Below are 22389 nucleotides of genomic sequence, written 5' to 3' on the forward strand. Positions count from 1 at the left end.
TTGCTTCTGCATCTGAAGTTAACTCCTCCTCCTTCCTAAGAGGATTCCAGTAGACCCACTGGAAACACACAAAGCCTCTTGAGGCCTAGGCTGGGAACTTCCAACATAATCACTCCCACTTTTTCTTCACCAAAAGCATTCTAAATTCAAGAAGAGGAAAAATAGATTCCACTGTTTGATGGGAAGAGTGAATAGTCATATTGCAAGAAAGTATAGGTAGGGAAGAGAATAAATAAATGCATTCCATTTTTAAATGAATCTACCACATATATTTCAATGTGATAATATATAATTAAACTGAACACAATACAATATTGACAGTTATGGATCTAGGTAGTTGTTTAGTTATTCATAGTATCATTCTTCCTGATTTTTTGTACCTTTTGAGAAATTTCCAAAAATTTCTCCTTCTGGGGAGAGGGAAGAGTAATGGTTATGAGAGGTATGTGTTTTTTGCGTTTTTCTGTTTAATACTGTTTACATCTCTGCACTTCATTCCACACCTGATGAATTCAAATGCTAAGGCCCAGAAATCTGTTCTAAAAGTGATGCTAAATTTTGAATCATTGCTTTGGGCTTTCTGACTTCTCTCAAAACTTTTGGCCTATCTAGGGCATATTTCCAGTTTCTACTAACTGCATAGAAAAAGCCCAAACTTGCCAGTAATAATTATTGACTAAATTACCTGACTGTCCTTGATGAAATCCCAAAAACTAAACACAAACTTAAACTTTCTTGAAATAGTGGTTGGGAGAAGAAGCAGATTTATTAAGTATCTACTGTATATACTCCCAGATACTTTAAATGAATTATTTAATCCTTGTAACAATCTTGGTGGGTTACGGAGCTATCCTTATTTTATATATTTGAGAATTTATATGTCCCAACAGTTAGTTCTTAGCTACTTAAATAGAATGTCAGAGATTTGAATCTAGCTTTTTGACAATTAAGTTATACAAATATGAAGATAAAAAGCAGTGTATTTGAAACTAGATAATTTATTTTATATATTAGACCCAATGTTTGTAGGAATTTAAAAAGTATGTGTGTACAGCATATAACCCAATGCTATTTTCATCACTAAAATAATCATTCAAATTTGGATCAAAGTATAGTTATCTAATTGTTCAAACAGTAGAAGACTTAAGTCTTCATGAATGCTTTATGTATTTTAGATGTTTCAGATTATTTATGTTAAATGTGAAGTTTTAAAATAGATTTTGTATTTAAACAGCTGCTCAGCCAACTTAAAGGGAATTTGGAAGAAGAAAATCGACATCTACTAGATCAAATTCAGACATTAATGCTACAAAACAGAACACTTTTGGAGCAAAATATGGAAAGCAAGGATCTTTTTCATGTTGAACAAAGACAGTACATGTAGGTACCAAATAATTTACACTCTTAAATATTATTCATGACGCTATCATTGCCATACCCAGTGACAGAGAAAATTCATGCTCATTTTTCTTGATTTTCAGTATCATTATTTCAATATGTGCTCACATTAGAGGCATTGTGCTAAAAAACCAGAAATAATAACATGAAAACACAAGTTCTGCTTGAAAAGATTTAGTAATATAAAGCAATAAATAAAAGTATGTTTAAATACAATAATTCTATAATGGAGGTATGTGTAGGGAACCATAGAAATACAGCAAATATAAGGGAAACAGTGCCTTATTCTGAGAGAGGCAAGGTAAACTTTCCAGAAGTAAGACTTGAGCTGAGCTGAGACTTGAAGGTTCAGTGAGAATAGAGTTTCCTTGAGGTGGCATACCAGGCCTTGAGAACACTAATACAAAAACTTGGAGGTAAGATAGTATCTTGTGGTATGGTATATGACCTAAAAACTAATTATTCTTTCTGGAGCCAGATTGAAGAAAAAGGAGCAGTAGAGAAATGACTAAACAGGAACCAATTCACAAAAGTTTTTCTATGCTATACAATGAAGTTGAGATCAAATTATAAGAGAACTTTGAGAGATAAAACTGGCCAGCTTAATTATTGATAAGTTATGTCACCATAGAGAGTATAGGAATCTGCTAATGCTTCAAGATTTGGGCCTGAGTGCTTCAGTGGGTAGTCTTTGTATTATGCCATGATTAGTCTTTACTAAATTCTTTCCTTCCCTTTGGCCCCTAAAATGAAAAGTACCAAAATATAATAGAAATAGCCAGATGTCGAAATCAAACAGCTCCCGATTCATATCCCAGTTCTTCAACTTACTGTCTGTATGACTGTGGACAAGTCATTTTATTTCTCCAATCATTAGCTTCCTCTCTAAAGTAGAAATAATCACAGCTACTTTCAGGATTATCCTAAAAAATAAATGAAATAGTATTTCTCTGGTTTTCAGACTTAATGTACATGATAAGTCAGGGTACACATGAAGCCAGAAAACATAATACGTTTTTCTGAAGCATCATTTTTATTACAGAATGTGGGGTAGGAAATGTTTCTGTGTTAATATATAGTTTGTATTTGCATTAACTTTTAAGATAAACCTCAAAGAAATTTCATTTTCATAGATGGCCTCTTTGAACTATATCTTCAGCATTTTTAGGGATATGTATTTCTCTGCTCACTGCCATAAGAGGTATTTTAAGTTAAGTAGTGCAGAATATATATAAAGCTCTTGGTATTTTAGTTTTCTGTGCCTTAACCATAGGCATTAGCCAGAGCTTTGTTATCTTAGTATTCTTACCGTTAGGCCAAACATAGTGGTACATGCCTGTACTTCCAGCACTTGGAAGGCTGAGGGGAAGGATTGCAAGTTTGAGGCCAACCTGGGCTACTTAATGAGTTTAAAGCCAGCCTGAGCTACATGGCAAACCCTGTCTTAAAAAACCGGGGTTCAGGGAGAAAGAAAGAGAAAGAGAAATTTTCTGATTCTTGATGACATTAATTTTAGGATTTCTTTCAGTGATTGTGCCTATATAGTTGACTTCCAAATATTATTATCTATTCTGCCTTACTGAATTTAAGTTTCAAATATCCATCTTATATGTCAGACATTTATAGCTGAATGGCTCTTATTACATAGTTCTGGCAGAAGTGACAGTGAATAGGTATTACAGAGAAGTTGAAAAACATAATCATGTTTCAGCAGATAAAAGAATAGAATTGAGAGCTGTGGCCTTTTTTGTACTATAGACATCAATTTTTTAACCATCTGTAGACTTGAGGTCCAAGTGGTTGTTGGTATAACTGTTGACGTCTGTTCACAGAGCAGCTTCTGTAGATTCAGATCAGTTCCTCTCTGTTTCACCACCCTAAATCAGCCTTCCTACTCAACTAGACTGCCCCATCTGAGTCCTGAATGCTTTCTTTATCTCCAGGCTTTGTGATATAAAGTGGTACTTTGGTTCATGAGCTTAATTCTTTTTCATGATTCTGGTCACAGAAACTGTTCCACAATTCTGGTTGCAACCGAATTCTGCGACTAGAATCGTGGAAAGAATTAAATTTGTGGGCTGGGGATTTAGCTCAGTGGTTCTGCCACCTGCCTCACCAAGTGCAAGGTCCCAAGTTTGATTCCCCAGTACCAAAAAAAAAAGAATTAAGTTCGTGAACCAAGTTACTACTGTATCCTTAAGGTTTAAGTACCTTAAGCAAAATATTTTATAATATTACTTTAATAAAAGTCAAAATATATGATTTCCTTTTGAGAAAAATCATAAAACTTAAGACACAGAGTGTCTGCTTCCTCTCTTCCTGTATTCAAGCTAAACTGCTTAATTTACCTTTCTTATCTTTCTCTTTTAGTCTGTATAATTTGGCCTTTTTCTTCATGCAGATTTCTTTGATCTTCCAACATGAAAATATTTCCCTTTTTATAGGTTTCTGTTGTACTTCACAGTACTTTTATTTTGGTACTGCTGACTGCCTCATAATTATTTACATATCTTCACTCTCCCACTGTATCATAAGTAGAGCTAGTTATTACTCATCTTCATATATGCTGTACCTGATAACTTCCTCCTTGTAAATGATCACTAAATGTTTACTGAGTAAATAGTATTTTTTGGCATTGCAGTTTTTTTTAAAGAGAGATCACTATACTTTGGTCTATGATCATTGATGTTTCTGTATGTAAAAAGTACTATTGAGAATATAAACATGAGGTGAGGAGCTGAGTGCAGTGGGGCATGGAACTGTGGAGGCTGAGGCTGGAAGATCAAGAGTTCAGAGCCAGCCTGGGCAATATAGCAAGACCCTCTCTCACAAAAGTATACTCTAGAATGTGACAAAAGTAATATACTTATCTATTGCTGGGGTTAAGAAACAATTGTTTACAAGTAAATTAAGCCCAAGTAAGTCCATCAAAAAGGAAAAAATTTATTTGCATAAAGATATCCCGTAGGAAGATTATTATATCTACAGTTTGCTTATAAGCAAACTAAATATCCAACTATTTTTTGCATATATAAAGTATAATCAGTAGAAAATAGTTCATATTGCTATAGTGTTTAAGAGCTATAAAAAGATGTTGAGAGAATTCCTTTACAGAGTAATATTACAGTGTAGAAAATTTTTCTTCAAAGAAATCCTTGAAGATTTGAAACTTTAAATTCTAGATTCTTTTAAGTAAGTTTTAAAGTTAAAGAAAAGGAGAAACATGGAAAAAATTCCATTATTAGTTCCTAGTAAACTCTTAGTTGACAATTATAGTATCTGTTTATGTTTGGGGAGGAAGTGAGATGAAAGTCACAAAATAATTTACTGTCTTTCATAGCTGTACAATATATGGTGCATGTTCTAAAATGTAATTTTAATTTTTATAGTGATAAGTTAAATGAATTAAGACGACAAAAGGAGAAATTAGAAGAGAAAATTATGGATCAGTACAAATTTTATGACCCATCTCCTCCTAGAAGGTACCATTAATCAACTTTTATGAATTTTTATTTTGAAAAAATGTTCTTTCTAGTATTATAAAAACTTCTGATTTTGTGGAGGACTTCTATGTTGAATTTTAGCTTAAGAATTTTTAAAATTTATTCTGTTAGGAGAGGCAACTGGATTACTCTCAAAATGAGAAAATTGATAAAGTCCAAGAAGGATATTAATCGAGAACGTCAGAAATCTCTAACATTAACACCTACCCGCTCAGACTCCAGCGAAGGATTTCTTCACCTGCCTTATCAAGATAGTCAAGATAGTTCTTCAGTAGGGTCAAATTCTTTAGAAGATGGCCAAACCCTGGGAACCAAGAAGAGCAGCAGTGAGTGCTTAACCTCTTTAATAGAAAGTTATCATTTCAGAATCCTAAATATTTCTTTTGAATATTTAGTATTTTTATATGACAAATATTTCTTTCAAGTCCTTTGGGGGAACTGTCTGATAACTGGCATTTCTTTTTAATTCTATATGATTATAAAATTAATTGCATACTGTAATAGTACACAGCCACAATTTTCTGAGATGTACACTACACAGAGATAATAATTATTCGTCTAGAGAGGTAAATATTTTAGAAAGAACATTGAAATAAGAGCCAGACTACCAGACCTTTCACCTTTGCTTTGTACTTCACAGGGTGATCATGAAAAGCGACTGAGAAATATATGTCTTAAGATTTCACTTTCATAAATATCTATAAATTAAAGAGAATACATGTTGTAATGAAGTTTTTGCTCATGTACTTTATATCAAGTTCGAGCAAGGTTATTACACTGGGGGAAGCAAAGAGAAAAAAAGGTGTTATTGTCTATTAACAACTGAAGGTTAAGAAAATTATTGAGGAACGCTTAGTAGTTTTAATTCAAATGAAATGGAGATGGGGAGATGTAAGTTTGTATATAAACTTGTGATATGATTTTTTCTCAGAAATTAGAAGTACCCATTTAAGACCCTATATAATTTATAACCTCTTTATTTTATTACTAGTTGCTTGCTTAGCTAAACAGCAAGAGCAAAGTCAAAGCCTAAAAAGTATTTCAAGAGAAAGCTCAATACTAAGTGCTTTGAAAATGCCCAAGAAGTTGATTATCAGTGTTTTTATAAAATACATAAACCAGATCATTTAATCCTCTCATATTATCAGTGGTGTTACTAGATTTTAAACGCATGCACACACACCATTTTTCTGAAATAAACAGAGAGCTAAAGCAGCTACTTCTTCCCCCAGAGGTAGTCAGGGAGGAGAAAAAACTGCACAGTGATTTGGCATCAGGTGATTTATCTCTGAAAGAGACAGTATTTTAGGGAGTAGCTATTAAACATTTATTGCACGTATTTCAGATTACAACAATAGCAGCCTCAAAACTAGAATCCATATTTAATTAACAAAAAAAGTATAATGAAGGGGCCGGGAATTTAGCTCAGTGGTTTCGCCACCTGCTACGCAAGCGCAAGGACCCAAGTTCGATCCCCAGTACCAAAAAAAAAAGTATAATGCAAACAGTTGTACATAATACTAGTCTCCAGAAAGCAGTTTAATATTGTATTGCTACAAAAGATTATTGTTATCCTGAGTCTTACATTTAGTCTCATCTACCCAATTAGCAGTTACTGTTTTGGAAAGATTGTCTCAAATTTTCCTTTTAAAAAGGTGGCAAATAAATCTGCTAAGTTTCATAATAAAATACCTGACATTAAGGAAATTTTTTTTAATTAAAGGAAGATATTTCAACTCAGACATGAGAACATACACAAGAAAGGAGTAACAGCCAGGGATTTAGCTCAGTAGTTCCAGCGCCTGCCTCGCAAGTGCAAGGTCCCAAGTTTGATCCCCAGTACCAAAAAAAAAAAGAAAGAAAGAAAAGAAAGGCGTAACAGTCTTTTCCGAGGTCATCTTGTCTGTTTGAAATATAAAACTGTCACTCTTTTGTACTCTCTGCTACAACATTCAGAATAAAAGTCAGGAAAAAATATTCTCCTTTCCTACAGTTGTTCAGTTTTAGAATTTTTTAAATAAACTCATAACTCAGCAAAAATCATGTTCCCTTAATTTAAGTATACTTTGGGAAAAGAACATTATATATCTCCAAAATAATTGCCATAAAAAGAATCACATTCCATCCTTGGCACACTTAAAAGCCCTTTTTATCCTTTTGAAAGTGTCTCTGTCAGTAAAGCAGTCTCTTAAAAATAGTTAAAAACAGAAAAAGGAAAAAGGTATCTAAATAAGACAACATGTGCATGCTGCAACCACTCAGCTTTGTTTGAGCTAAGTATCCATTTTTGCATTGCTTTCCAGTTCATTTCTTTTTAATCATTGAAAACAGATGTGGTTACCAAGCTTAAAGAAAAATAGGTCAAACTGTGTTCTTTCACTGTCTTTAATGAATGATACTTGTCATTTTATCAAGAATTTTATTTATTTACAAGATGATGACAAACCCCAAGAAACAGAATAACTGTTTAGGCTCTGTATATGTTTTTAATTAAGTCTTCATCCAGGTTGTTTTCCTAACTCCTAAATTGCTTTTCCAAAAAAGGTACAATAATTTTTATACTTAAATCTCACTAAAAATGTAGCTAAAGAACTAAATAATAATCTAGTGATTTTTTTTGTTCTAATTGACATAAATTTTTGCACAGTGTTTCCTTTGGGGTTTTTTTATTATTATTTCATGAATGGCATCCTTCAAAATGCTTTTTCATGTCCTGTATATTTTTGTCTGAGTTGGGGTGCCACCATTTTACTTTATCAGGGCTTAGTGCTAACACATTTTACTACTATCAAACTACTCTTTTGTTCCTTCTTCCTCCCAACCAACCTTTTGTAAAAAGAACCCAATATAATTGCTTATTTAATTTTTAGAATGACTTTGCTTAAAAGAATGTGTATTTCTGTATTGTTGTTAAATAATGTATTAGAATGCACTTTAAACCAGTATTTCCTTTATTAAAGTTTAAGAGAGTAATGGAAGTTTTTAAGGCAAGTTTTTGAAGTTTCTATAGATTGTTTTAAACATCTTCTGGGCACCCTAATTTTTGTATTAGTAAAATAACTCTCACAGGGCCGGGGATTTAGCTCTGGTTTTGCCACCTGCTGCTGCGCAAGCTCAAGGACCCAGTTCTATCCCTAGTACCAAAAAAAAAAAACCCTCTCATAGAATGTATATTTTCCTAAATTATTTTTTTCTAAAATAAAACCTAAAAATATTAAAAGAAAATAGAAGCTTGAAAAGCCTTGTACATTTTCATTGTGTACACTATGAACTACCAGTAGCGTAGTTTTACGTTTACCTTTACAACTTAACTAGCAAAATTCAATCCAAGCTTTCAAAGTATGTTCCTCATCATTGTCTTCCGTGCTTTTCCAAGTATTTTAAAGTATCGAAGTACATATTTCATATTTCATTATCACTCAGCAGCATGAGAATAATAGCTTTAATATAGCATACATAGCTGAAACTCAACATTCATTTCTGTCCTTAATTTCAACATTTAACTCCCATCTGTTCTTCTTCCTTTTTTTTTTTTCATTTCCCTGTTTCTGTTTTTCCTCATGCTCTGACATTAAAGTGGTTGCACTGAAAAGACTGCCCTTTTTGAGGAACAGACCGAAGGATAAAGACAAAATGAAGGCCTGCTACCGTCGTTCTATGTGTAAGACTTTATGACAGTTCAGCTTCTTTCAAATGACTACACTGGCTTCCATTACTAATTTTTCACTAACCTTTCTCTGGACTGTACCAATTTCTTATTTTGCAAAGTGCAAAATAAGTCTTCCTTTAATTCAAGGAGCTGGAAGAATATTTTTCAAAGCTGGCATTGAATTTGCATTATATGTATGTCTATACTAATACATATACATGCATTTGTTTAGTAACACATGTAATATACTTGTAAATTTCCAGTGCTTCCTGAAAGTTGGTAGAAACAAACCTTAATTTTATATGTCATAGAGATTTTTTTTCCCAAAGATATTTACTTAAGAAAAAGTATAACAAATCTTTTAGCATTAGGATTTATTTCCTTAATGAACCCAATTAAATAAATAAATAAAATGGCCTATAACCCTTGAAAATGTTTGTCATTCTTTATACAATAATATTCTAGGTTTTCTTTTAAATGGTTGGATAATTACATAATCACATTAAATGTCTGTCACTTTGGATATCATCTCTTTCAGGTTTTTATTCAGTAGTATACTTATTTGATTTAAAAATGAATTATTTCTGTAGTAACCTGCTCTGACCAAGGACTCTTAAGAATTGCTTTCCATCATAATTCATTCCATGTTTGTCACCACACACCACATTATAAAGGCTTCTAATTAGATTGCACATCACTGCATAAAAGCATGGCAATTGTACATATCCTATCTGTCTTTTAAAGGGGGTGGAGGAGGGATAAAAGTATTTACTGAAATTTATCAGCCTTTGGCCTCCTCATTTCATTCAGCTGAATGCATGTAATAATTTAAATGACCTTGTAGTTATAGTTTTTTAAATGTCCATTTACATAAAGTTATAGACAGAACCCAAATCATTTGTAATACAAAAGAGAAATAAGAGCAAATACATTAACCACGCTGATTCATTTGCTTTCATTTGCATCCCAGCCATGAATGACCTGGTGCAGTCCATGGTCCTAGCAGGACAGTGGACAGGTAGTACTGAGAATTTGGAGGTTCCTGATGATATTTCAACGGGTAAAAGGAGAAAAGAATTGGGAGCTATGGCCTTCTCTACTACAGCCATCAACTTTTCAACTGTCAACTCTTCTGCAGGCTTCAGATCCAAGCAGTTGGTTAATAAAAAAGGTATAGGCCGTCTGCTGTTTGCACTGTGGTGAAACCGTTGGCAGCAGGAATTTTAATTTGACTTTCTCCTGCGTACTTCTAAAAATCAACCTGAAATAATTAGTAAAACATAATATAAATTTGTGGGGGGGAAATTTTCAAACATTTAAAACATTACACAAATATATAAAGTCTTTTTAGGTCTCCTTTCGAAATAAACAACTAATGAACTAATAAGAAAACAGAGGTAAACCAGGTAAACCAGAAAATATCATTTTGGGGTTTGTTTCCCCAAAAAATCTTAAACACTACAGTTTCAACCAAAGAACCACATAGAACAACCTAGATTCTTTATATTACAGAATCACAGGGAGATTTTTGCATTGCTTCTGGTATTGTCCCTAAGCAAATCAATTCAGTTTCTTATCCTAGTTCCAGTTTCTGGCTGATTCTATAAAACATGTTAAACAAATAAGTTTTATATGTGATAAAGAATTTCTGTATTCTGCATAAATAAATTTTGTAATGAAATTTGTTTTTTACAAAAATGTTTAATCCACTTTGCTATTTTATATAGATACCACATCCTTTGAAGACATAAGTCCACAAGGTATAAGTGATGATTCTAGTACGGGATCAAGAGTTCATGGTAAGATACAGACTTTATTTAGAACATATATTAAATACTGAATAAGAATGTTGAGAAGTAGGTGAATGTGGTATCTCTAGCAATCATGTTTTCTTGTCCTGCATCTCATAGTTACTTCTACCATTTCTTCAAACTGAATACTTCCTTTTGTCTCTTAAAGATTATTTCTTCAACTCAGTGTTCCCTGTTTTAAGTAAGGTCATTTATAAAGTGTGCCTGTACAATCCCAAAGGTAGTTTTGTTGCCATTTTATATAACATTAGTTATAAAAATTGTTTTGCCACTAATTTAAAAATATTTAGTAAAGGATGAACTTTAAGAAACCAATTTTTCTACACTATTCAATATTTTAGGTTTTTAAATTTCCATCTAAAAAAGCATCAATCTAAATTATTGTTATCAACAAATGGATAACATGTTAAAGGAATTTCAGGTGTAAGCAGGAGTTTAAGAAGTACTGTAGGGCAGTATTAACTTTAAAACCGTTTCCCTTGTATAGATAGGAATACATGACATTAACTGTGCAAATTTTCATATTCCTCCTCTTCATGGCATCTCTGCATTGTGTAGAGTTTCTTGTCCCATCTGTTTTAAGTGGCCTGATCCCAGCATTTTGGGGAGACTGGAGGAACATGTCATTCTATCCATCCAAAGTAGTTCTAGTATCCATCTACAAATCATTTTCAAATATAAATATGCACTTATTCTCTTCTTTGAATCTCAGTTATTATTTGATAAGTATCCTGTTTTGCATTGTCTTTCTGAACTATCTGGAAATTCGTTTGCTTTCCAATCTGTAAGATTCACCTTTCTGTGAACTTGTTCAGCCTGTGACAGTATGCATGATTGTTTCCACAAGGCATTCTGTGATCAGAATGTAAAATTCATTGTTATCAGCTGGAAGTTTTATCACACTGTCTCCTGATTTTTTCATTTAGCTTCAAGACCAGCCAGCCTTGATAGTGGCAGAACATCCACTAGCAATAGCAATAATAATGCTTCACTCCATGAAATCAAAGGTATGCTGTAGGTAAATTTATTGATGTACTCCATCCATTTCCAGTAATATTTAAAAATGAGAGAAGGGGTTGGGGTGTAGCTCAGTAGTAGAGCACACATTTAACATGTAAAGGCCCTGAGTTCAATTCTCCAGTACCAGAGAAGTGGGATGGGATGTTGGAGATGGGACAAAGTTTCTAAGGTAAAGTGTGAAATCCAAATCATCTATATTTTGAAGATAGTTGTTTGGAACATTTATACTTTCTGCATTGTAATACAAATGTATTTCAATGTATACAAATGTAAAAACAGGAGCAATTATTTTGGTTTCGGTTTTTCATCTTCACAGATAAAATAATCTTACTGTAATCTTTATACTTAAATTTTCTATAGGTCCTTATTTTACTTACATCTTGTCTTTCACATCTAAATGGTTGTCCTTAATTTTCTCATTATACATGTACGTTAAACTTGCCTTACTCATACTTCACAAATATTCTAGTTTAATGTATGCACAAAATAAAGGGAAGCTTTTTGTTTTTCCTTTTAAGAAACAGTTCTCTGGGCCAGGGATATAGTTCAGAGGCATAGCACCTGCCTGGCAAGCATAAGCCCTGAGTTCAATTCCCAGTACAAAAAAAAAAAAAAAGAAAGTCAAGAAGCAGTTCTCAGTGGGGGGTGCACAAAGGTATATGGATACATTATAGCTTCTATAAAATTATTTGAAGATTATTTTTCCCTTTTTTTGTTGTCTTGTTTTGTTTTGAGACAAGGTCTTGCTGTGTAATTCAGGCTGACCTTGAACTCACTAATTAGCCCAGGCTAGCCTCAACCTCACCATGATCCTCCTGCCTCAGCTTCCTGAGGACTGGGATTATAGGCGTGTTTCCTTAATTCTTTAATATTCATTCCAAGTTGAAGTTTTCATGTAAATATCTAGAAACTTTGTGGCTGATACCTTTTTCCTTAAAGATGTGCTGCCTTTTCAATTCTGGAATTGTTTAACAATGTATTACAGTTATTTTATATAGTCCACAATTATTAAATTATGAGTACATTTTTTTCTGTCACTTATAGAATTATAAAATTATTTTGTCTTTGAAGTAATTTTACCATTAATGTTATGACTTCATTGCAGTGATCTGAAATATCTGCTTTTTAAGGCGGAGTTAATTTTACAATTGTGTTACGTCCAGTAGAAAAATATACTCTGGAAATACATATAAAAAATTTCTTCTTCTGATTTAAAAATTCAGAAAATCTTCTTTCTGTATTTTACATGACGAGACAAATTCTTTCATGACCCACTTTTTACTCTCTGTGATTAAGAAGCCATGGAAAGTTGTGCCATCAAGATAAAAAATGTAACCTTCCAATTAATCAAAACAACTTTTGCCATTGATCAAAACAGACTTGTTCTCGGGCTGGGGATTTAGCTCAGTGGCACCGTGCCTGCCTTGCAAGCTCAAGGTCCTAAGTTCGATCCCCAATACCACAAAAAATTAAACAGATTAGTTCTCTTAAGGAATAACATAGGTTTTAGAAAACTTTATTCCAGAACTAGCTAATTTCCATTCTATATTGTTCAACCTGAACTGAATCTTTTAAGGCTATATATGCATCATACCAACAGTGGACAGAAACAATCACGATTCAAATCTTCTTACTTGATCTTAGCCAAAAGGCTGAGAAGTGATACATGATTCAAATCTTGAGAAAAGAAAAAGAAAATACTATATATTTGATTTCATATTTTTACTAGAATTTTCTAACTGCATTGTTTCTCCATTTGATTTCCTTTATATGAGTGTTAATTCAGTTCAAAAATTGTTAGGATTATTCATTTAGGATGAACAGAGAAACCTTCAATAAATAATAAGAACTTCTTAAAGAGGCAAAGAAAATAAAATTTTTATTTTTGCACTTAAAACAGCTTTGAGTTTTAGCATTCTGAAATAATTTAAAATTAATAATTTTAAATTAATCATGTTCTTGTTGTAAATTGCACAGTATTTTACAATTATTCAAACCTGAATTTTAGTCATCAGTGTATTAGATGCCTTCTTTTTTTTTTTTTTTTTGGTTAGATGCCTTCTTTGTGTGAGGCTTTCTTTAGGCTCTGAGTATAGTGGTAAAAGCAAATTTGTACGTTTTTAGAACTTAGAATATTTGTCACTTTGCAAAATAAGGAACAAGGTATGGCAGACAGTTGTTATACTAAAGAACGATTAACATGGTTTATTAAGCATTTCTAAATAAAACTTGAAAATAAGTTTGGCTATTCATGGAATATGAGCCGAGTCAACAAATATAATAATGTTATGACATATAATAATAATCTCATTTCTATTGTTAAAGTCTCAATACAATATTTACTCCTAAAGCAGGTGCAGTTAATAACCAAAGCAGGTCACAAAGCCACAGTAGTGGAGAATTTAGCCTGCTTCATGATTATGAGGCATGGTCCAGCAGTGGAAGTAGTCCAATCCAGTACTTGAAAAGACAGACCGCATCAAGTCCAGTGCTCCAGCACAAAATGCCAGAATCACTAGAAACTCGAACACACCACAGGATAAAAACTGGTTCCCCTGGAAGTGAAGTCGTTACTCTACAACAATTTTTAGAAGAAAGCAACAAGCTTACCTCAATACAGGTTAGTTTTATGTATGGTGACCCTATTTAGCTGAATACTAGAAGTTAAATGTCTATAATAATAGAGTTTTTTCAATTACGAAGTGTTAAATGATACCAGCTTTATATTGTATAGCTCAATGTATAAGGAAAATCAAAATAGTTTTAATTCAATTTCTGCTTTGATTTTTTTAAACAGTTAAAATCTTCAAGTCAAGAGAATCTTTTAGATGAAGTAATGAAAAGCTTGTCGGTCTCTTCTGACTTTTTGGGAAAAGACAAGCCAATTAGCTGTGGTCTGACCAGGTCAGTAAGTGGAAAAGCCCCAGAGGACTTCTGTGATAGACGGACAACTAAGCCTGAGTTTGTGAGAGCTGGTTCTCGAAAGACTGAAGGTATCTACGTCATTAGTTCTGCAGGAAAACCTACACCAGGCACTCAAGGAAAGATAAAATTTGTAAAAGAAACCTCTGTGTCACGACAATCAAAAGATAGCAACCCTTATGCCACTTTACCTCGTGCAAGCAATGTAATCTCAACTGCTGAAGGGACTACACGAAGGACAAGCATCCATGACTTTTTGACCAAGGACAGTAGACTGCCAGTGTCTGTTGACTCATCACAGCCTACTGCTGGTAGCAACATCACTGCAGCATCTAGTGAGTACCCTTTACACCAGTGGTCCTCTCACATGCTTAGTGGTCTAACCCAAGCTGTAGGTTCTCATGCCCAAAATGACTTAGCTATAGATATGCCCGAGTCTCTATATTCCCAGGCTAGAAACTCAAGAACAGAAAGGTCATATTTTCTAAACCAAACTTTTTCAACTACTAAAGTGTCTTACAACATATTTGGAATAGCATGTAAAGATAGCACAGAGTCATTTACGATGCCTCACTCATCTCAGCCATTCTTATCCCTGAACACAGAATTGGTTAGTAACATAAGTGGGTTACCTCTCAGGCTGACCATCAGAGAAACAAACCAGGCTTCTGCCTCTTTGGAAAAAACTTCACACTTCACAGAAGGTAATGAACAGTTCTCTGATAGTCAGAACCCTAGTAACAGTAGCCCACAAGCCTCCATAGATAGCAGTAATCTTATCACTCCCACATGCCTCTATCCTGATGACACAGAACATACATTGTTGGTTTCTGAGGATAATCAAACTATTTGGTATGAATATGGTTGTGTATGATCAAAACTGCATAATATGTTGATGTTACTTGATATGCACTGCACTTCTCTAATCTCATTTGAAGAGCTACTGTTGTACCATTTGGCTAGATTTATATTTTAAGATTGTTGCATAGTCTTCAGCTGTACGTGATGGCATGTATATAAACATGAATTTGTACCCACATCAAAGCCTGCATGAAATGTTAATTACATTGTACATTTTCTGCATGCCTTTAAAAACCTCAACCATACATTATTTTCCAAAATGTCAAGTGACATCTTTGTCACTTGATAAAAGATTATTACTTTCATATCCAGAAGCATGTTAAAATAGTTGCATGTTTCATTACCAAGAAGGCATTTCCAAGTTATGTTTGCTTTGTTGCTTCTAAAAAGAATGTTCATTTCTTCCTACCTTTCTGCCCCTCCTTTTCTCTTGCTCTTCCTCTTTTTTTTCCAAGAGTGTGCATTTCATAATGCACATGTACAGTATCAATAAGGAAAATATGCAAAAAGGTGTCATTTCCTTTTGTCATTTAATTATGTCATCTGTCCTTGTTCTGTTTTCAAAGAAATAGACAGTAATTCAACCTAACAGTATATATAGCAAACTAATGCCCATAATTATAAAACCTTATCCAGATATAAAACATTGTATTTGTAAATGTAGTGATAGTCCTAAAAAAAAAAAAATCAAGTTTAAATGTGATTTACACATAGGAGCATTTATATTCTTTTTTTTGCTTTTTCCTTCATCTGATAAATGCAAGAGCATTTATCTTTCTTTCAAGATGAGTTATTTGCTAGGAATCAATTAAGACAATAGTTTTTCCAGTTCTTTTTTTATACAGAGTTAAAAAAAATAAAGTATATGCAACATATTGAAAATTTGTATTTTTGCTTCTCTTCTAAAAGGGTTTACAAAGTGGTATAAATTGTTTCTTGTATAATTATTAAAATATATATTATAGTCAAAATCATTTCAAAAATTAATACATCATGGTAACATATAAAACTAGGACTTATAACCAATAAAAAATTAATGTTTATAGAACAAATTTTAAAACAAGACAAAATAGTTAAAAAGAGACAATATTTACAAACTCTGACTATAGTATCATAAACTTAAATTATCTTAGTTTACATATATCACTTTCGAAACAAATCAGCTAAACTTGAATTTCTGACTCCTATAATATTAAAAAAAACCCTGTAACCTTGATTTACTTACTTCTGGAGGAAGAAGAGTATATCTTAGCTTTGTCTCTGGAATGTTTTTGCCTTTTTTTCTTTTTAGTGGTAACAGAGATCAAACTCAGGACCTTGCACTTGGAAGGCAGGAGCCAGAACCACTGAGCTAAATCCCTGGCCCCCTTTTTTGCATCTAGAATGTCTTTTAAATGTAACTTTTTTTTTTTTCTGGTTGTGGTAATGAAGATTGAACCCAGGGTCTACATACCCATTCCCAGCCCTTTTTATTTTGAGACAGGGTGTTGCTAAAATGCTAAATTGCCCAGGCCAGGCTTGTACTTGAAATCCTCCCATGTCAGCCTTTCAGAGTGCTGGAATTATGGGCATGTGCCACCACATCTGGCTGAATCCTCACTTTGTAAGTGAGGAGGAATTATTACTTTATACTTGTTATAACATTAAACTTGTTATTACTTGACAGTAATAATCTGCAAAGAATCTTTGTTTAATGAAATTTGTACTCTTTGTGAAAATAGCTATCCTCTTGTACTTACTTACACAGGATCATTTCACTCTTCTATATTGTTGACTGTGGGGTTTTTTTCATAGCTAGTACTAAAAGTGGCAATTAAATGAGCACAATCAGAAAATTTGCACATTTTTAGACCAGTCAGTGTACTTTTTGCATGAATACACCATTCTGTTTTACTGTCAGCTTTTTGCCTGTCAATGCTAACACTTCATATATTTTTGATAATATTAGCTTTTTTTATAACCTAGTAATAAAATTAATAGTAAATATGGCTGAGATTAGATGGAAGCCATATATGACCCAAATATAAAAGTTAGTGTCATTTATTTTCCAAATTGAGTTAAAGATCTTTTTTCACAAACATTGCAAATTTTCAAATATCACAGATTTGGCCATAGCACTTTAAATTTAAAATATTAACTTCATTCATTCAGAATACTTTGAAGATCCTGTACTATTATTTAAAACTATTCAACAAAATCAAGCTTATAGGATAGAATTTCTTCCTGTGCCAAATGGCTGTGTGATATATATATATATATATATATATATATATATATGATAAAATTATTTATGTATATATATGTGTGTGTTTTCTTTTTCTTTTTCTTTTTTTGTACTGGGGATCGAACTTGGGTCCTTGCAGTTGCTCAGCAGGCCGCGAAACCACTGAGCTAAATCCCTGGCCCCTATGGTGTTTTCAAAAAGTCAGATATATACTGTATCCTTGTGTTTTGAGGACTGAGAATGCAAATAGACTTGCTTTAGAAACCATGGAGTCATAAAATTTCCCCAAAACAGCATGAGCATCTTGTGTTTTCTGTAGCACTTGGAATCAAATTTTTAGTGTAGAAAAAAAATTTCTAACTCATATGGAAATAATGTCTCCCCAATATTTTTTTAAATCCGCATAATAGTTGCTATAAATGAAAATCTACATTGGTGACCAACACTTGTTAAAGATAAGAGAATCAACTAATTCAATTAATTAAGCATGTGTACTTATTTTTTATAAGACAGCTCCATAAATATCTAGTTTCATAAAGGATTATTTGATTGAATACTGTCATTTTATAAATGATGGGACTGAATTGCTTTTATATTCTTATGCTAGATTTCTAGAAATTATACCTGTATAATTTATGTGATACTGTAAACATAATGTCATGGTTTAGGTCCACTTTGAACAAAAAACAATTTTAGCTATCAGTGTTAAGTAGGTATGTTATTTACCTCTAAAATATGCCTCATTCCTAGTTTTCCTAGTAAATAATACACATAGTTTATTTTGGATGCTTAGTTGCTTCTGCTTTTGTTTGAAAGATTTTTTACTTTAAAACTGTATGGTGATCATTTAATAAATAAACGTAGGAAGTACGTAAGCCTATCTGACATTCAGAGGGGGAAAAATGTGTTACAGGTTTTTATTTTTGTTTTTGTTTTTAAAGCTTTCATGATAATGTTATTTACAGCTTCAAAATACAAAAAATCAGCCTCAAGTAATGAGATGTGTATAAGATTAATAAATTTCCAAGTTACAGATTCCCCCTCCTTGCCCTACTGAATGACAGCTCTTTAGTTTCTTATCTTCTTTAATTGTATTGTGCTTACCCTTTGACTAAATAACATGAAATACTTTTCTCCTGCAGATGTGGACAAAGTACAAGAAAGCAGAAATTCAAAAAGCAGGTCTAGGGAGCAACAAAGCTCCTAATTCTATTACCCACTACATGACATGTGGGCCAAGTGGTGAGTTTACTGCTTAAAATGTAAATGAGATTAGTCTCATTTATAAGAACTAACTGACTTAAATGAGAGCAAGTGCACATGTCATTAACAGATGTAAATACTGCTTGCTTAATGCATTGGCTTTCTGACCTATGTACTAGTAAAGCAAGATTAGTTGGCTGCCATGGGTTTTTGCCTGAGAGTGCAGGAAACCGTTTATTTTAAAAATTATTTTTCTATCAACTTAAATTTAATTTTACTAGTGAATAATAAATCTTTTTATGATAGAAATAACTTCACAATTTTCTTGATAATTGATGAGAATAACTAGATGTCTATTCTCCAAAACTGATGTCTATCAAAGAAAAGTTGTCTCTGATTTTCTGTCACACTCTCATTCCCCTAGAAATACCTGGTGCATGATCATATTCTCTTAGTGGCTGCTTTGTAGTATATATTCCTCTAAGCTTTTCTTATATTTTCTTTCTTCTTTCTACCTTCCAACAAAATACAGAGAGAAAAATGTCCTTCAGTTTCTCAGTATGAAGCCTTTATTTGGGAAGTAACAAGACACCTAGCAACTATAGAACCATTTTTTTTTTAAATCTTTAAGACTTTATACAATCCTTCGTGAATAGAGCAGGCAAGAAATACAAACCTTCATTCCTTCCTTGAATCAAGGAGCACTACTGGATTCAACTGCCAAAAGTATTAGAAGGTTTTAGGACTTAACTATACATTGTATTGTTAAGCTTTGCTGAATAAAAGACATTCTCTCACTAAAGACCACAAGTGTTTTAAGGTCAAGTGTTACAAGAAGTACTCCAAAAACAATCTACTTCCTTCATCATTTGTTTATTAATTTATCCATGTCTGCTTAATGCTCCTGCTAAGTATTAGCCAAAAACTACCCGTTTATATTTAGTTGTGTAAATCTAAATTAAATCTGTAGTATTTTGTGGAATGTATTATATATCAAGATACAGAGAAAATTGTTTTAGCATGTCAGAGCCTTTTTGCTTAGCAGACTGCATGTGTTGGTACTTTTTAAAAGCAATTATTTTGATGCACTGCAAAAGAAATTCAGTTATAAAATAATCTGAAAAAATCCATGAGATATTGGAGTTACAAAAAATTTAGTTACATGAATCTGTCCATATTCCTCACTAAGCTACACTAAGCATTCATACATGGATCCAAGATAAGTGTTTTTCTGAAACTTTTTTTAGTAAGATGGTTTTCCAGCAACTAGCATTCCCAAGATAAAGCTGTTGTGCTTTAACTCATTTCCCTTCTTTGCTATTGGGTTATGTATGTGTGTTTGTTTTTTTAACTTAAGAGCTGACTGTTGCTTAAGAAGTTTTCTAACTGCAGAAAAATAATGTAAATAATGTACTATGATCTACATTTTGCCAGGAACTCATTTATTAAGATTATTGTTTACTAATAAGAATTGTTCTGTTTTTTGTCCTTTATAATATTACATTAAAGTTGGTAACTATTATTGGTACTTTTGAAATATTTGTATGCATTTGTTACCTTAAACATTTGGAAGAAGCACAAAAAAGTAGATTTAGTTAACCCAGAGAAACATCAATTTTTTAGTAATTCCAATTTTATATCACAGTTTTATTTTCTTATGAAATCCAAAAAAGGCACTGATCCTTGTGCAAATTCATTATTTAACATAAATATCAAAATAATCTGAAATGAGAAGTTATTAACTTTTTATTTTAACAGTATACTTCTTAGGCTCTCATTACCAGCTCTAAAGAACTTTTGGGAATTACTCCATATTCCATAATGTATGGTTTATAGACTATGTGTATCATCACTAACCCAGTAGCCTTGAAAAAAGCGCCCCTCACCCCCATCTCTGTCTATCTCTCTGGTAGGCCAGTAGCAGTGTTGAGTGTATAGTTATCTTTGGAAAGACCATCAATAAAAAAAAAAGCATGTTTAATAGACCAGAAATTGAAATGGGAGTTAGAGAACTTGGATTTATTAATTCAATGCCACCATTAATGTAGGTTTTACCACCAAGTAATACTATAAATGATTTTGAAATTCTTGGATGAAAGGTGCTATGTAAATGTAAATACAAAGGAATCTTACTGAAATACAAATATTGCACAACAAAATATTATAAATCTATTCTCTAGACTTTCTAAAAATCTATCATGACTCCCTGGTTTCAAGCATCAAATTAGTAAATGGGTATCATGGCAGGCTAGAGACACTTGATGTAAAAGATGTTTATTTTTGGTTGGATAAGTTGAAAGTAAATGTAGAAATTGTTTTAGCTAAATACAGTAAGTGGGTAACTTAGATTTATATTAACTAGCATCTAATTTGCACAACTAGGACATATCCCAGGACAATTACTGAAAGCTGAAACCTGATTAGTGCAAGGTGGCCCAATCAGAGTGTCTATCAGTTTGCCCTCTCCAAGATACCAAAATCCTAAAATAAAGAACCCATTGAGTTAACCAGCACATTACTGCTTCAACAGAAAGTGGTGAATGGCAGCCTATAAAGTACTAAATCTGAATAGACTGATCCTAATAATGGACAACTAAAGAAACAACCAAGGGTTGGGCCAGGGATTTAGCTCAGTGGCACCAAGCCTGCCTTGCACAAGGTCCTGAGTTCAATCCCCAATACCAGAAAAAAAAAAAAAGAAAGAAAAAACCAAGGGAATACATTGAGACTGTAAAAATTCAAATATTCTCAGTTATAATCATCACATTTTTCATGCCATTTCAAGGAGGACTAGATAATAACCACATGAATATTTTACTTTCTCCAAAAGCAACTCTCAGAAGCAAACTTCATAGGAAGCCTTTCTTACATAAACTTCTGCCAAACAAAATAGTAAGCCAGCTGGAACCAACCAGGACCATTTTCCTAACGAGGGCCTAGACGGTTTTAAGTCTCTGCCTCTATTATAAAGTAACACCTAAAACCCCAAGGAAACTGAAAAATTCAATATACAGGGTAATAGCTTTGGCCCAAAGCTCTAATAATGTGCTTCAGATCTGGCCGTGTGGAAATGTTTTGGTCCAAGCTTTTGAATTGGTGGTTACCAAAGAGTTCATAAGACAGGTTCATACATCATAGCACCTTTCATGCAGGGCATGGTAAAAGCCTAACTTAAAATAATCACTGTGCACATTACAGAATTGCATCCACTTCATAGATGAAGTACTACAGCCTGTACTGTCTTAGCAGTTTATGTCAGGAAGTGAGAATGATACTGTACCAAGTCTGGAATTACAATGGAGAATAATAATGTATGCTAAATTGCTTTTGTGTTTAAAGTTACTTTTTATGAGAAAAGTGGTGAATTTGTTTTTCTTTCTTTTCAGCTACTCTTAGTTCTGAGACTTTTTTTAAGCCTTGAATGAAGAATACAAAAGGAGCCCATTTTATAATTAAACCTTGATGCACATGTTGAGATATCTGGACAATGAAAATGCCTTAAAAAAGAATGCTTAATAAATGATGTTGCACTTACAACACCCTTTAACAAAACTTAATTTTAAATTGTCTTTTTCTTTTCTACTAAGGGTTCTGTGTTTCAGTGTCTGCCGTTGTACTTACAACTGTTATTAAATACCAAATCAAATAACATAAAAGCTGTAACATTTCCTTTAAAATTAAATGCTATTGAGGGATTTGCAGTTGGGTGGCAAAATGTTTATTACTTGACAATAAACATTATCAGCCACAAGAATCCAGCTCATGAGACCCCACTGTTTGGTTGATTTGTCTTTTTAA

At 32.8% G+C, this 22389-nt stretch overlaps 1 protein-coding gene and 1 long non-coding RNA gene across 11 annotated transcripts in view; one reads left to right on the plus strand and one right to left on the minus strand.

Annotated features, from left to right (window-relative positions):
• The window catches only part of LOC110346144 (uncharacterized), a 28929-nt gene extending 13237 nt beyond the window's left edge, over positions 1-15692 (minus strand). The window contains exons 1-3 of the long non-coding RNA XR_002389990.2: positions 15574-15692; positions 5109-5205; positions 2230-2321 (exon numbers count right to left, since the gene is read on the minus strand). This is a non-coding gene — a long non-coding RNA (uncharacterized LOC110346144). The remainder of the gene's footprint in view (positions 1-2229; positions 2322-5108; positions 5206-15573) is intronic.
• Positions 1-22148, plus strand: part of Ccdc88a (coiled-coil and HOOK domain protein 88A) — a 144289-nt gene extending 122141 nt beyond the window's left edge. For 2 of the 10 annotated variants that reach the window (XM_021246327.2, XM_021246328.2), the window contains exons 23-33: positions 1235-1380; positions 4788-4880; positions 5013-5227; positions 8479-8562; positions 9521-9721; positions 10278-10349; positions 11288-11368; positions 13733-14001; positions 14179-14638; positions 18531-18630; positions 19124-20113. In XM_021246327.2, the coding sequence (XP_021101986.1) occupies positions 1235-1380; positions 4788-4880; positions 5013-5227; positions 8479-8562; positions 9521-9721; positions 10278-10349; positions 11288-11368; positions 13733-14001; positions 14179-14638; positions 18531-18595 (1686 nt within the window). In that variant the 3' untranslated portion in view covers positions 18596-18630; positions 19124-20113. Of the gene's footprint in view, positions 1-1234; positions 1381-4787; positions 4881-5012; positions 5228-8478; positions 8563-9520; positions 9722-10277; positions 10350-11287; positions 11369-13732; positions 14002-14178; positions 15350-18530; positions 18631-19123; positions 20114-21977 lie in introns of those variants that run through there. The other 8 variants (XM_004867264.4, XM_021246335.2, XM_021246334.2 and 5 more) reach the window with 8 other exon arrangements.
• Positions 22149-22389: the final 241 nt, after the last annotated feature.

This window comes from Heterocephalus glaber, unplaced genomic scaffold, assembly GCF_053883595.1.
Source record: "Heterocephalus glaber isolate CG9 unplaced genomic scaffold, H.glaber_assembly_v1.0 deba00001457, whole genome shotgun sequence".
In the NCBI taxonomy this organism is placed as follows: Eukaryota; Metazoa; Chordata; class Mammalia; order Rodentia; family Bathyergidae; genus Heterocephalus; species Heterocephalus glaber.